The 12,112-nt window shown below is 36.2% G+C and overlaps 1 protein-coding gene across 2 annotated transcripts in view; it reads left to right on the top strand.

The window, feature by feature from the left end:
* The first annotated feature begins 1,385 nt into the window (after nt 1–1,385).
* The window catches only part of LOC137090221 (protein wntless homolog), a 51,251-nt gene continuing 40,524 nt past the window's right edge, over nt 1,386–12,112 (top strand). Inside the window, exons 1-2 of one of the 2 annotated variants that reach the window (XM_067454064.1) lie at nt 1,386–1,592; nt 11,257–11,532. In XM_067454064.1, the coding sequence (XP_067310165.1) occupies nt 1,487–1,592; nt 11,257–11,532 (382 nt within the window). In that variant the 5' untranslated portion in view covers nt 1,386–1,486. Of the gene's footprint in view, nt 1,593–9,126; nt 9,260–11,256; nt 11,533–12,112 lie in introns of those variants that run through there. The other variant, XM_067454065.1, reaches the window with a different exon arrangement.

Genomic DNA, 12,112 nt, shown 5'->3' with positions numbered 1-12,112 from the left:
TTATATATTTTGTTCAGTTGAGTACCTACAATATCCCAGATGTTTCCAACTATTTGTAAATTGTGAGAAAATTGCTATTTTAACTAAGGACAGGGACGTTGCAGCATTGCATTTGAGAGAGTCGCCTGTCAATTGCGTCATATCTGCGTTACCCTCGGGTTCGGCTTTTATTTGGCAGGAGCGCTTTATTCTTAGCAGTGTGAACAACTGAACGCACGGAGTAACGTCATAACATCGTTTTAAACACACTTAAATGTATCTAATATGATAAACAGAGCTCCATTACCTCAAAATCATAACCGGAAGAGCGGATCTGTGCAGGCGCCCGGCAAATGAGTCCCGTCCTGTCATAATAAAAGTACCGGTATTCGCAAGGCGGGTATTTGTTTAACAATCGCTCCAGCAGCTTTGCTCAGGTCCATAACATCGGTCCTGCTCTGCTTTAGACTACAGTAACGTAAAATAACCGCATGCATGAACGTGATTTCTGCCCGAGTCCTATTTTTCACCGGCTGTGATGAGAAGACCACATCTCCCAAGATGCTGCGCTCACACTTTGCGTCATCAAACTACGCATTTGTTTTGCATAGGTGCCCTCCAGTGGACAAAAGCTGCATAGTGCACCTTTAATACATAATACTTATTATTATTATTATTATTATTATTATTATTATTATTATTATTATTATTATATGCTTTAAAAAATCTAAAATTGTATCTTTATTTCTAAGGCCAATCCACACATTCACAATCAGATATTTTAACAATGAAGACTATTCTTGCAATAATAATAATAAAAATAAAAATAATGTGTTATTATTATAAATACTATTATTATTATTATTATTATTATTATTATTATTATTATTATTATTATTTAATCTGTCTCTAAAGGCAATCCACACATTTATTTACAATCAAATATTTTCAATAAAATTGAATATTCTTGCAATAATAATAATAATAGCCTACAATATGTTATTATTATGATTGTCATAATCATTTTTAATTTTTATTACTATGCTTTAAAGATCACAATTTCAGTTTCCTAAGCCAATCTCATTTATTCAACAATCAGATATGTTTAAGAATAAAGATTATTCTGGGAATCATATATATTTTTAAATTATTTGTAGTGGTAGTATTTTAACATCATGACTTGTTGAGATTATCACAGGTGACAATACGACTGTATTTGACTGAATACGAATGTTTTTGTATTAAAAAGATTTCTGGCCTGGCCAGGAGTCTGGTATGACGTCACACGTGCACTTTTCTCTCCTGAGTTCCCGATGCAGGGTGGGTCACGTGGTCATTCCCTTTCCTCTGTTAGCAGTTCCCTATGAAGAGCGCAACACGGGCAGTTCACTAGGGTTTGAGACGCAGCCGGTGTCGCGCACTTAATCTCGGACAGCGCACTGGTCCACCTGGGTGCCCTGACTTTCGTTTCTTTGCATTCAATCCTAGCGAAACCGACACTTTGAAAATGGCTGGAGCAATTATTGAGAATATGAGCACCAAAAAGTTGGTGATTGTGGGAGCAATTCTCCTTTTATTCCAGGCGTTCTCCTTTATGGTCGGAGGACTGATTGGTGAGTAGCTATACTTTTTCAAAGCCGCCTAGATTTGATAGTTTGGGTTTTGCTGGATTTTGATGCACAGTGAGTGTGTAGCCATTCGTTATGGTGTGCATTCGTTAACAAAAAAAAAGTCTTATTTGCGTAATGGCTTTCCCAGATAGCAGACAAACAGTGAATCAGCGTTGAATCAATGTTAATGCATCAACTAAAATATCATTGAATCAATGTTGAGATGTCAATGTTGAGAATGTTGATTTTTTCATCAGGTTTCCACCCTGAAATAATGTTATTTCAACGATGAAAAATAGATCAAGATGGGCTTAAAATCAATAGTTTTCCAACTAAAATTAAACCACTTATTTAAGTGAATCAATGTTGAATCAATGTTAATGCATCAATCAAAATATCATTGAATCAATATTGAAATATAACATTGATTTTTCATCAGCTTTGCACCGTGAAATAATGTTATTTCAACAATGAAAAATAGATCAATCTTGCTTTATGTACAGCAGGATTCTATGCCAGTTAATTTGTCTCTTTTATTCATTTTAATCAGAGACCATGTGTGGCTGCAGTCGATATGATTTTGCATCAAAAGGTCACTCAAAGTAAACAACATCCTTCAGTTTACATGCAAATGTATTTATTTATGCCCCCACAGTTACAACAGGAAATCTCACATTGACTTAAAACAATTACATCTGAATTTATGACACAAATGAGAAGAGCCAGGAAAAACATGACAACGTGCATCTGCAAAATGGAAGTAAATACAAATGTAAACTTGACAATAAATACAGAAATGACAGAGTACTACTGAAAGAAAGAAGGTAGAAGAAAGAATAGAATACTCCAAACTCAGGGGGTTCCACCATGAGCAATGCCCCGAAGCCTTTCAGGTTGTAATGGAGCCAGTTTTGCACCGTCCCAGCAAATAAACTCTGATGCCTCCTTTTTATCAGCATTCACAGCATCTAAAACAACAAGAAGTTAGTAAATATTTAGAAATGTGATTAATTATACATTACAAATATAGCCTACTACAAAATGAAGTGAAACTTGAAATTTTATCAAAATCTTGATATCCCAGTTAAAACGGTAACATTAAATTCAGGACTATTTAATGCATTTTAGTATAGACTTTAAAGGACCTACAGACACACAATGAATGAAAATGCAAAGTGACTATATCCGGTGTTTTATCTAATAATATTATTGTATTTAATAGTAAATAAATAAAGTGTGAAAATGAAACAAGTCAATGAATGACCAAATAGCGGAGCTGTATAGGCTCCATGGTGGTTTGGAAGAGATTTTTTTCCCATTTACAACACGAACGGAGGCACAACTGTTTACTAAATTTCTGTTGTTTGATATAGCTGCCTACAGAACTTAAAGATCTCACTCTTTTCTTTTTTCTTGCTGCATTAAAGATTAAACTGTAATGATGTAATTGTGATCGGCTCTCGTGATGATATCATACAGTTGAAGCAGTTATGAACTGATTGTATTTCCCCTCACAGCGCTAACAGGTCAATCAGTTCTAGTTCTGCTTCAGCTGTGAGATACTCTCACGAGTGGCGAACACAATTACTGACAAGCCAGAAATTCATCTAACCTTCCGATCGCCTCTCGTTTATACACTGGACGAATATAGGATGATTCAAAATGATTAATCTGTGTGTGCAACGAGTAAGATACGTTTGTGGATCCGCGCCGCGCATTCATTGACTTGTGAGTCGATCCTATATGCACTGCTGTCAACATTGAACATTGAAAATAAGGGAGATTTCCCGGAATCCATCCCCAAAATAAGGGATTTTTTTTTACACGATTCTTGTCCACAAACTAAAAAAAAAGAAAAAAAAAGAAGCACTAATCATAACAGTCTAAAGAGTTTATAACTACACAATATATATTAAGCATAATGTTATTGACATTATGCCAGAGCTGCCTTGGTCTATTGTCTGTGATGTTTGTTTACTGTAATATTTACCAGTAAAGAGTATAGCTTTTTTTATACATGATTCTTATACATGATCCCACAATCTAAAAAAAAAAAAGCACTAATCATTAACAGTCTAGAGTTTATAACTACACAATATCTATTAAAGAATGACAGACCAATGTATATGTTTGAAATGCTTTATTTAGGAACAAATTAACATTACTTACACATTTTCATTTGCTACATGTTTTAGCTTAATGTTGGGGGACAGAATGAGAAAGTATGGTGGTCCAGTAGTGCAGCCGTACCAAATTAAACCACAGCACAACGGAAATGCTCCCGACCACTACCCAGCTAACAATTTTAGGTTATAAGAACGTTTCCCTAACGTTCCCATTAAGTTCTAAAAACGTTTTTGAACGTTCTAGGAACGTTGAAATGTCCAGTTTGTGGAACGTTGTATTAACGTTCTCATTAGGTTCTAAGAACGTTAAATAACGTTCTTATAAGGGTGTAGAGTATGATCAAATAAAATATTCCTGTTTTCTCCTTTAATGTACTTGCTTTTGTTTATTGACATCTTATACTTTCTTAAAAAAAGCTAAAACCACTTTTATAATTGACTTTTATATTTATATTACATTTATATTTAATACATAATTAGTTTACTAGATTTTTCTTCTGATTGTAAAAAAATAAATATATACTCGAAAATAGCATTTAAGTGTCATTATGTTGTCTCTGGATATACAAATTATGTATCTGAAGTTTAAGAAAAAAGCTGTATGACTAATTTGTAACGAATAATACTTTTTTAAATGTAGTAACGTTTTTAAAACGTTCCACTAACAATGTAAGAAAAACGTTTTATAGGTAACGTTTTTAGAACGTTACTCAACAGCAAATAACGTTGGCACAACGTTCTAATAACGTTACTGCAAGAACGTTTTTTGATAACGTTAAGAGAACTTTTAGAGAACGTTAGCCAACGTTCTGAGAACGTTCCCTGTTAGCTGGGTAGGGGGCTCTCAGAGTGCGGTAAAGTTAGTTTTCCCTGCCATTGTTCTATAGATTGGCCAGTCTTACAAAGATATAAACACTACGATCAGTTTCAAGTGTGTATATCGACATGAAATATCAATTCAAAATCACCTACAGGCATTATAGCTGCATATTTATACTCGTGAACGCTTTTACACGCTGTCAGGCGCTTGATGCCCAAGGGAACATCTGCCAATTCCACCAATGCAGTTGAAACATATTTGTATGAATTAAAATTACTTTAACATTTAAAAACAGACATGTTAAAATTCCACAGCTTGGTTGTATTGTAAAAAAAACTGACTCAAAAATGCACAACATTGGAATTTGAACATTTAAACAAAAGTAATTTCAATTCATAAAATTATACGTTTCAACCACTTGGAATTGGCGGACGTTTTCTTGGGCATCAAGCGCCGTGATAGCGAGTAAAAGCGTTTTCGAGTATACATATGCAGCTATAATTCATGTATGTGATTTTGAATTGATATTTCATGTCGATATAACGTTACAATGGTTACACACTTGAAACTGATCGTAGTGTTTATATCTTTGTAAGACTGGCCAATCTAGAGAACAATGGCAGGGAAAACTAACTTTACCGCACTCTGAGAGCACATCACACTCATTTATTTACTCTACTACTCTAACTTGAAGTTTTCCCGCCTTAGATTGTAAAAAAAATACAGATTTTTTTTCTCACTACTTACCTTTTCCCTCTTTCTCCCGCCCGCCGCTGCAACTGTCTTCTTCTTCGATAGTAAGCTACTGTCTGTATACTGCCACCTGCTTGACTGGAGGTCTAGCAACCCAAGTGCAAAAGCCACTTCACACAGCATAGACCGTTAAAAGCTTCAGACACAGATGTAGTTGCGTGTTCTGAGCAAGCCTGCAGTCTCCCTCTCATTTACTGAAGCTTTCGCGCCTCGATCGCCCCCCGGTGGCCGGTCCCAGTATAGCCGCCCCTCTGTGTTTTCTAATGGACGCGAGGCAAACTAAATAATAAAATTACACTTCAAAAAATGTTCCCCAAAGTTAGTGTATGTCACTGAAGGCAGTTATCATCACGATGATTTCATTTCAGGTGTTCGTTTTAAAAATAAGTTTACTTTGAGTTAGTTATTTGATGCTATAAAAACGGGGGGGTGTGACGTCATGATTGACAGCTGAGACTGACGGCTTCTCTGAGTGAAGTTGTCACTGAGGCACTAACGGACTTTTTTCGAAATTTTTGGGAGCAGATTAGATCTTTAGCTTTAATTTCTACATTTCCATAACTGTTTATTTCACACCAACATAATTAATTGTTCTGCATCTGCGAGAGTGTGGGCGGGCTTTAGATATCGCGGCTGTACTTCCTGCTCAACTTCCTGCGCTCTACTGCGCAACTCCGGTCCCGAAATCGCTACTGCGCAGACTCGGTCCCAAGATGTCCGCGCCGTGCAAGGGCGCCTGAAAGCTTCAAATCTGACAAGCGGAAACGGATGATGTCGAGTCGTCCATATTTTTTTACGGTCTATGGTTCTGAGTTAACACAATCAGAGCATAAAAAACGGGATATTTTACGGGAAAATACTAAAACGGGAAGACAGCGGGAAAAGAGCTAAAATACGTGAGAAACCCGGGAAAAACGGGAGGGTTGACAGCTATGCCTATATGGCCTCAAAATCCAAATGAATCAAATAGGATCTACTCACAAGTCAATGACTGCATGAGTTGCACGAGTCAGAATTCGGACGCAATTCACAGTGTATATGCCAATCTTAAGAAAAAAAAATGAATACAAATATGATATGGTTTGGTGAAAAACAAACTGAAACTCAATGTATTAAGATTACCCTGGCCGTTGGTTGTGTAACTTATGAGGGCGCTCATGTGACTATTATTAACATTGCAGTTCACTCTAACTCGCTGAGGAGAAGCACACAAGTTGTGAAACATAAAGATGAATAAAAACACTAAATTAAAATTGAGATGAATTTTATAATTAAATTTTTGTAGGCCACTTACCTCTAAAAAAACATGGTCATTGTCCTGTGTCCCTTTTTCGCGATTGAAGTCTGTTCAGCTGCACTTGCTTTGGTTGATTGGTGGATGTCTTTAAGGTGCATTACCGCCACCTGCTGGATTGGATTGTGGCGCATTCGATAGGGACACATATTCTAAATTCTTTATTAACTCTGTATTCTTTAGATAAATAATGAAATACATGTACATTCTACATGATTTAAATAATAATAATAGGCTACATTTTTATTTATTTAAAACTGATAGACTAAATTTATGGTAGAAGTTCTTTGTTTTTTTATTTATTTATTTTTTACATTTTTTATTATAATAACATGAAACACAGAATGACAACATTACATGCCAGTAAGCAGGAAAATAATATACCTTTTAAAAAGATTCATAGTTTTTACAGCTTTCTTATTGGAAGAGTCAGAAATCAAACACGCATACAATTTTAACTCTTCCAGAAAAATTTAAAGAAAGGCTTACAATTACAAAATTTACATTTATGTATTCTTTGTGAATCCACATACTCGTTGGTGTACTCATCGTATCCTTTGAGGATAATAAATGTGCTAACATTCACACAAATGTACCCAATTGATTTGGACTTGCCTGAACATGTTGAATAATGGGACAGATAGATTGACCGTAAGCCTCACCGGTGGAGAATTAAGATGACCAAACATCAGCATTGATTCAATGTTTGTCTTTTCAACACTGAAAAGCATGGAATTATCAACATTGATCCAATATTATTTAGCAGTGAATTTTCAACATTGGCCCAGTATGGTGTTAGCATTGAATATTCAACATTGATCCAATATTACTTAGCATTGAAGTTTCAACCTCAACCAAAATGATGATTCTGATGGAATTTCAACATTGAATCAATGTCACCATGCTATCTGGGTTTGTTACAGTAGTGCCAAAGATGGGCGCTTATTTTCAGCACGTCGACTGGTGCAGTCTTTGTGTTGCTGCTTTCACCGTTCCGCCTGTAAGTTTGAGAGACTTGACATATTTACTCCCTACTTCTGCGCCTTAAGTCCCTTGTTTCCCCGGCTACCTGAAAATGCCACGAGAAGCTTGGCGGAGAAAGATTTGAACCCACTTTGAACATGAGAGAGTTTGTCTGTCAGTATTGTTTAAAAATAGCTTGATAATTAAGATTTTTTTTTTTTTTGCTATATACCTACTTGCGCGCCATTTGTGTATCGAATACAACACGATAATACGTGGTCTATGTGCATGGTATATTTTAAACAACTTTTTAATTGCTGCTCATTATGTATAAATTAAAGTCAGAGCAGATAGACTAATACAACTCAGGGGAAACCTTAGTACAACGTTTAAGAAACATATTTACACCAAAACAAAATCATTGTTAGACTCTATTCTGTGTGGCAACAATACGTTAGCTAACATTTCTTTTAATGGTGAAGTATACTGCATATTTCAAACATTTTTGCATACAATTATGCACTGCATAATTGGGAATTTTAGTCGGCTGAATTAACCTGTGCCTTGTATTTTGCAGGGAAAGCAATCCAGTCAATAAAGGGTTAAAGAGGTGCCTCTCCAGAACTTTTCTTTGATCTTACATCTGAACAGACAAACCCTCTCTGCCCACAGGCTCTTCCAGCCCCTGCCTGCATTTTCCATAGACCTCACTTGTGTAACAACCAAATATTCCCTTCTATCCTGAGTATTCTTTTCCATGTAGCTTGTTCTTTGTTGAACATAGAACTATGTCTATGTCTATGCATCCACACTTCCTTTGCTGGATTTTGATGCACAGTAAGTGTGTAATCGTTAACAAAAGCCATTCGTGTTCATTCGTTAACAAAAAAAGTCTTGCTTGCGTAATGGCAAGGAGTGAAAAGTTGCGGAATGGCTTTGTTACAGTAGTGCCAAAGATGGGCGCTTATTTTCAGCACGTCGACTGGTGCAGTCTTTGTGTTGCTGCTTTCACCGTTCCGCCTGCAAGTTTGAGAGACTCGACATTTATATTTACGTTACTCGCTAACGTAACTTCTGCACCTTAAGTCTCTTGTTTCCCCGGCTAACGTTACCTGAAAATGCCACGAGAAGCTTGACGGAGAAAGACTTGAACCCACTTGGACCATGATGAGAGAGTTTATCTGTCAGTATTGTTTAAAAATAGCTTGATAATTATTAAGAGATTTTTTTGCTATATACCTACTTGCGCGCCATTTGTGTAACGCTATCGAATACAACACGATAAAATATCATACGTGGTCTTCCATGTGCTTGGTATATTTTAAACAACTTTGTATTAGCTGTTCATTATAAATTAAAGTCAGAGCAGATAGACTAATACAACTCAAGGGAAACCTTAGTACAACGTTTAAGAAACATATTTACAAAAAAAAAGCATGATGTTAGACACTATTCTGTGAGACAACAATACGTTAGCTTACATTTCTTTTAACGGTGAAGTATACTGTATATTTCAAACATTAATTGGGAATTTTAGTGAGCTGTAGTGAATTAACCTGTGCCTTGTATTTTGCAGGGAAAGCAATCCAGTCAATAAAGGGTTAAAGAGGTGCCTCTCCAGAACTTTTCTTTGATCTTACATCTGAACAGACAAACCCTCTCTGCCCACAGGCTCTTCAAGCTGCTGCCTGCATTTTCCATCGACCTCACCAGTGTAACGATCAAATATTCCCTTCTATCCTGAGTATTCTTTTCCATGTAGCTTGTTTTATGTTGAACATAGAACTATGTCTATGCATCCACACTTCCTCTCCACAACCTCAGACTTCCTTCTGGTTTTGATTGGAAGGGAATCATTTCTCGGTCTGCTGCAGAATGTGGGATGAATGGTGATAAATTAGCTTGCTTTGGCTATTCTTGCCTGAGATTGATTTAATGAAGCGGGATTCCTTTGTGTTTGTTCGGTGGCTGGTGGCAGACTGGGTAATTGAGTAGAAAGGCGCACTGCTCCCCCTGTTATTGGACATCTTAAACACGGCATGAGGTCACCGGGCCGAAAGGCGACTGTTATTTTATGGTGGTGTTTTGAAGAGGGTTTGTTCTCAGGATTGTGGGTCAATGAATAATTGAACTTGCAAGGTTTAGTAAGCTAATTTTGTTTGCTTGGTATATTTCACAGGAACAGGGTTGTACTTGTACCCCTCAAAATGGGAGCAGAGCAATTTATAAACCTGACCATTAGCTTGTAAGATATTGTGACCATTTTAATGGTGCTTTGCTTTCACTGTTTTGAATAGCGATTGAAGCTGAAGAGTGTCCTCAAGCCATAGGCTGGTTCACATTATCTCTCACTTCCCGGTCACTTCAGATGTCCTCAGTGACCCAGGAAGAGATCTATTGACTCGTACTTAACAAACTACCAGGACCAGCCTCCTGAATGGTGGAGGAAGCCTGTCTGTACTTTCTCATGCTAATGACTCCCTCTTAGCAAGAGTTTATCAGAGAGTCACTTTACGAGTCTTGTATTGATTGTCTATGTCCTTTGTTTCATTATACACCACCTTTCAAAAGTTTGGGGGTGGTGATGAGTTTGAGGCTGCACTTATTTGATCAGTACAGTAATATTAGGAAAAATCAATATAATTATAAGTAACCGTTTTCTATTTTTTTATTTTACATTGTGATTTATTCCAATTGGCAGTGCCATGATCCTTCAGAAATTATTCTAAAATGCTGATTTGCTGCTTAAGTAACATTTTCTTATCAATTTTGAAATAGCTGTAAAAGTATTTACTTTTTTTAGTTACTTTTAATACTTTCTAGCTGAATAAAAGTACCTTTGTATTTTTTTATGTACTATAATGTTTATATATATATATATATATATATATATATATATATATATATATATATATATATATATATATATATATATATATATATATATATATATATATATATATATATATAAAATACCTAGTACATCTAAAAATAATATATATTCATGTATGTATGCATATGTTCGTTATGTAATCTCAGGACAATCAAATAGCAATACTGAGAAAATATATAGATAGAACATAGCTACAGTCAAACCAAAATTTATTCAGACACCTTTAACATTTTCTCACATTATCACAGTTTATTCACTATAGTTTAGAAAATTGTAATAAAATATGATAAGAACTTAAACTGTGTCAGAACAAAATAATCTTGATAATGTCAGATAAATTTGAGAGAAAGGTATGTAATGGATTACAATACATAAAATTTAAGTACACATTTAGATTATACTAATTTAGGTCAACCAGTGACCAAGCAATGTTTTATTGTGTTCAGTCTGTGTAAAAGGTTGCGTTAGCAATTAAAGAAAAAACACTTAAGCAAAACATGGTCAGGACAAAGGGTCTGAATTTTGGTCCCACGTTTTTCCAATGGTCCTGGTACTTTATTTTGCTCTCCTCACTTACATAAGTGAACTATAGTGCCTGAACCCACTAGTAAAAAATTATATCTGGCGTCTGAATAATTTTTGGTTTGACTGTAAATGCTCCATATGACTCAAAAATATTTCATCCTTTCCTGTGAAATGCATACGAGAGAGATTTTCTACTGCTTATATGGTTATGCCCAAATGTGTACAAAATACACCGTTATTAGTTGTTGCTTCTTGTTAGACAAGCTAATGTTTGTTGAAATCTGTTCCCTCAGCTCCAAGCCCCACCACTGCCGTCCACTACCTGGCCACCAAGTGTGTGGACACCATGAAGACCCACCATAAGGGCTCAAAATGGTACGAGCCATGGGGCCACGACCAGTGCAACAAGATCAGAGACTTTGATGAAGCCACGGCCAAGAGGATCGAGGCCAATAACATTGTGTTTGCGGTCCACATTCCTATGCCCAACAGAGAGATGAGTGCCTGGTTCCAGTTCATGCTGGTTATCATCCAGTTGGACATTGCCTTCAAAATGCAAAACCCGATTGGTAAGTAATGCAAGTGTGTGATTGTATGTGTGTTTGAGGTTATCTTTTGCTGATCTACCCTCCAAAAACATATCACAATGTGGTTTTTAAGCTTATGAGAACATCCTTATTTAGCTGAAAGTGTAGGAGGGGACGCATGAATACTCAGAGGAATTTCCCATTCTATTCACCCAAAAGTAGATTGGATTTCTCACATGCTGTGCGAGGACTAACAATGATGGATGGTCTGTTTTCTCACTGTTGTAGTTGGAGCCTTTGGGACCTCAATAAGGATTTAGTCAGCATGCAGGTAGGGGGGGACGGCTCTAGGCTTTGACACAGACAATTGGAGGATAATAAAAGGAATGTAGTCCTGCCATCTGGTTTCGTTGCCGTTTCATGAATTAATATACACATACAAAATCAACCGTTGAAGATTAAGGCTATGTCTACATTAATCCAGAGGTACATTTGAAATAAGCATTTTGGTTTCTAAAGCTCTCCATCCTCAATAGCGTTTCTGGTCCAAGCGTCGGAAAATGCTTACATCATCTTACTGTGCATGAATAAAACGTAATAAAAGCTCACTGAGATGATACTG

Source organism: Pseudorasbora parva, chromosome 9, assembly GCF_024679245.1.
Source record: "Pseudorasbora parva isolate DD20220531a chromosome 9, ASM2467924v1, whole genome shotgun sequence".
Taxonomy (NCBI): Eukaryota; Metazoa; Chordata; class Actinopteri; order Cypriniformes; family Gobionidae; genus Pseudorasbora; species Pseudorasbora parva.
This window is presented reverse-complemented; position numbering and strand designations above follow the sequence as displayed.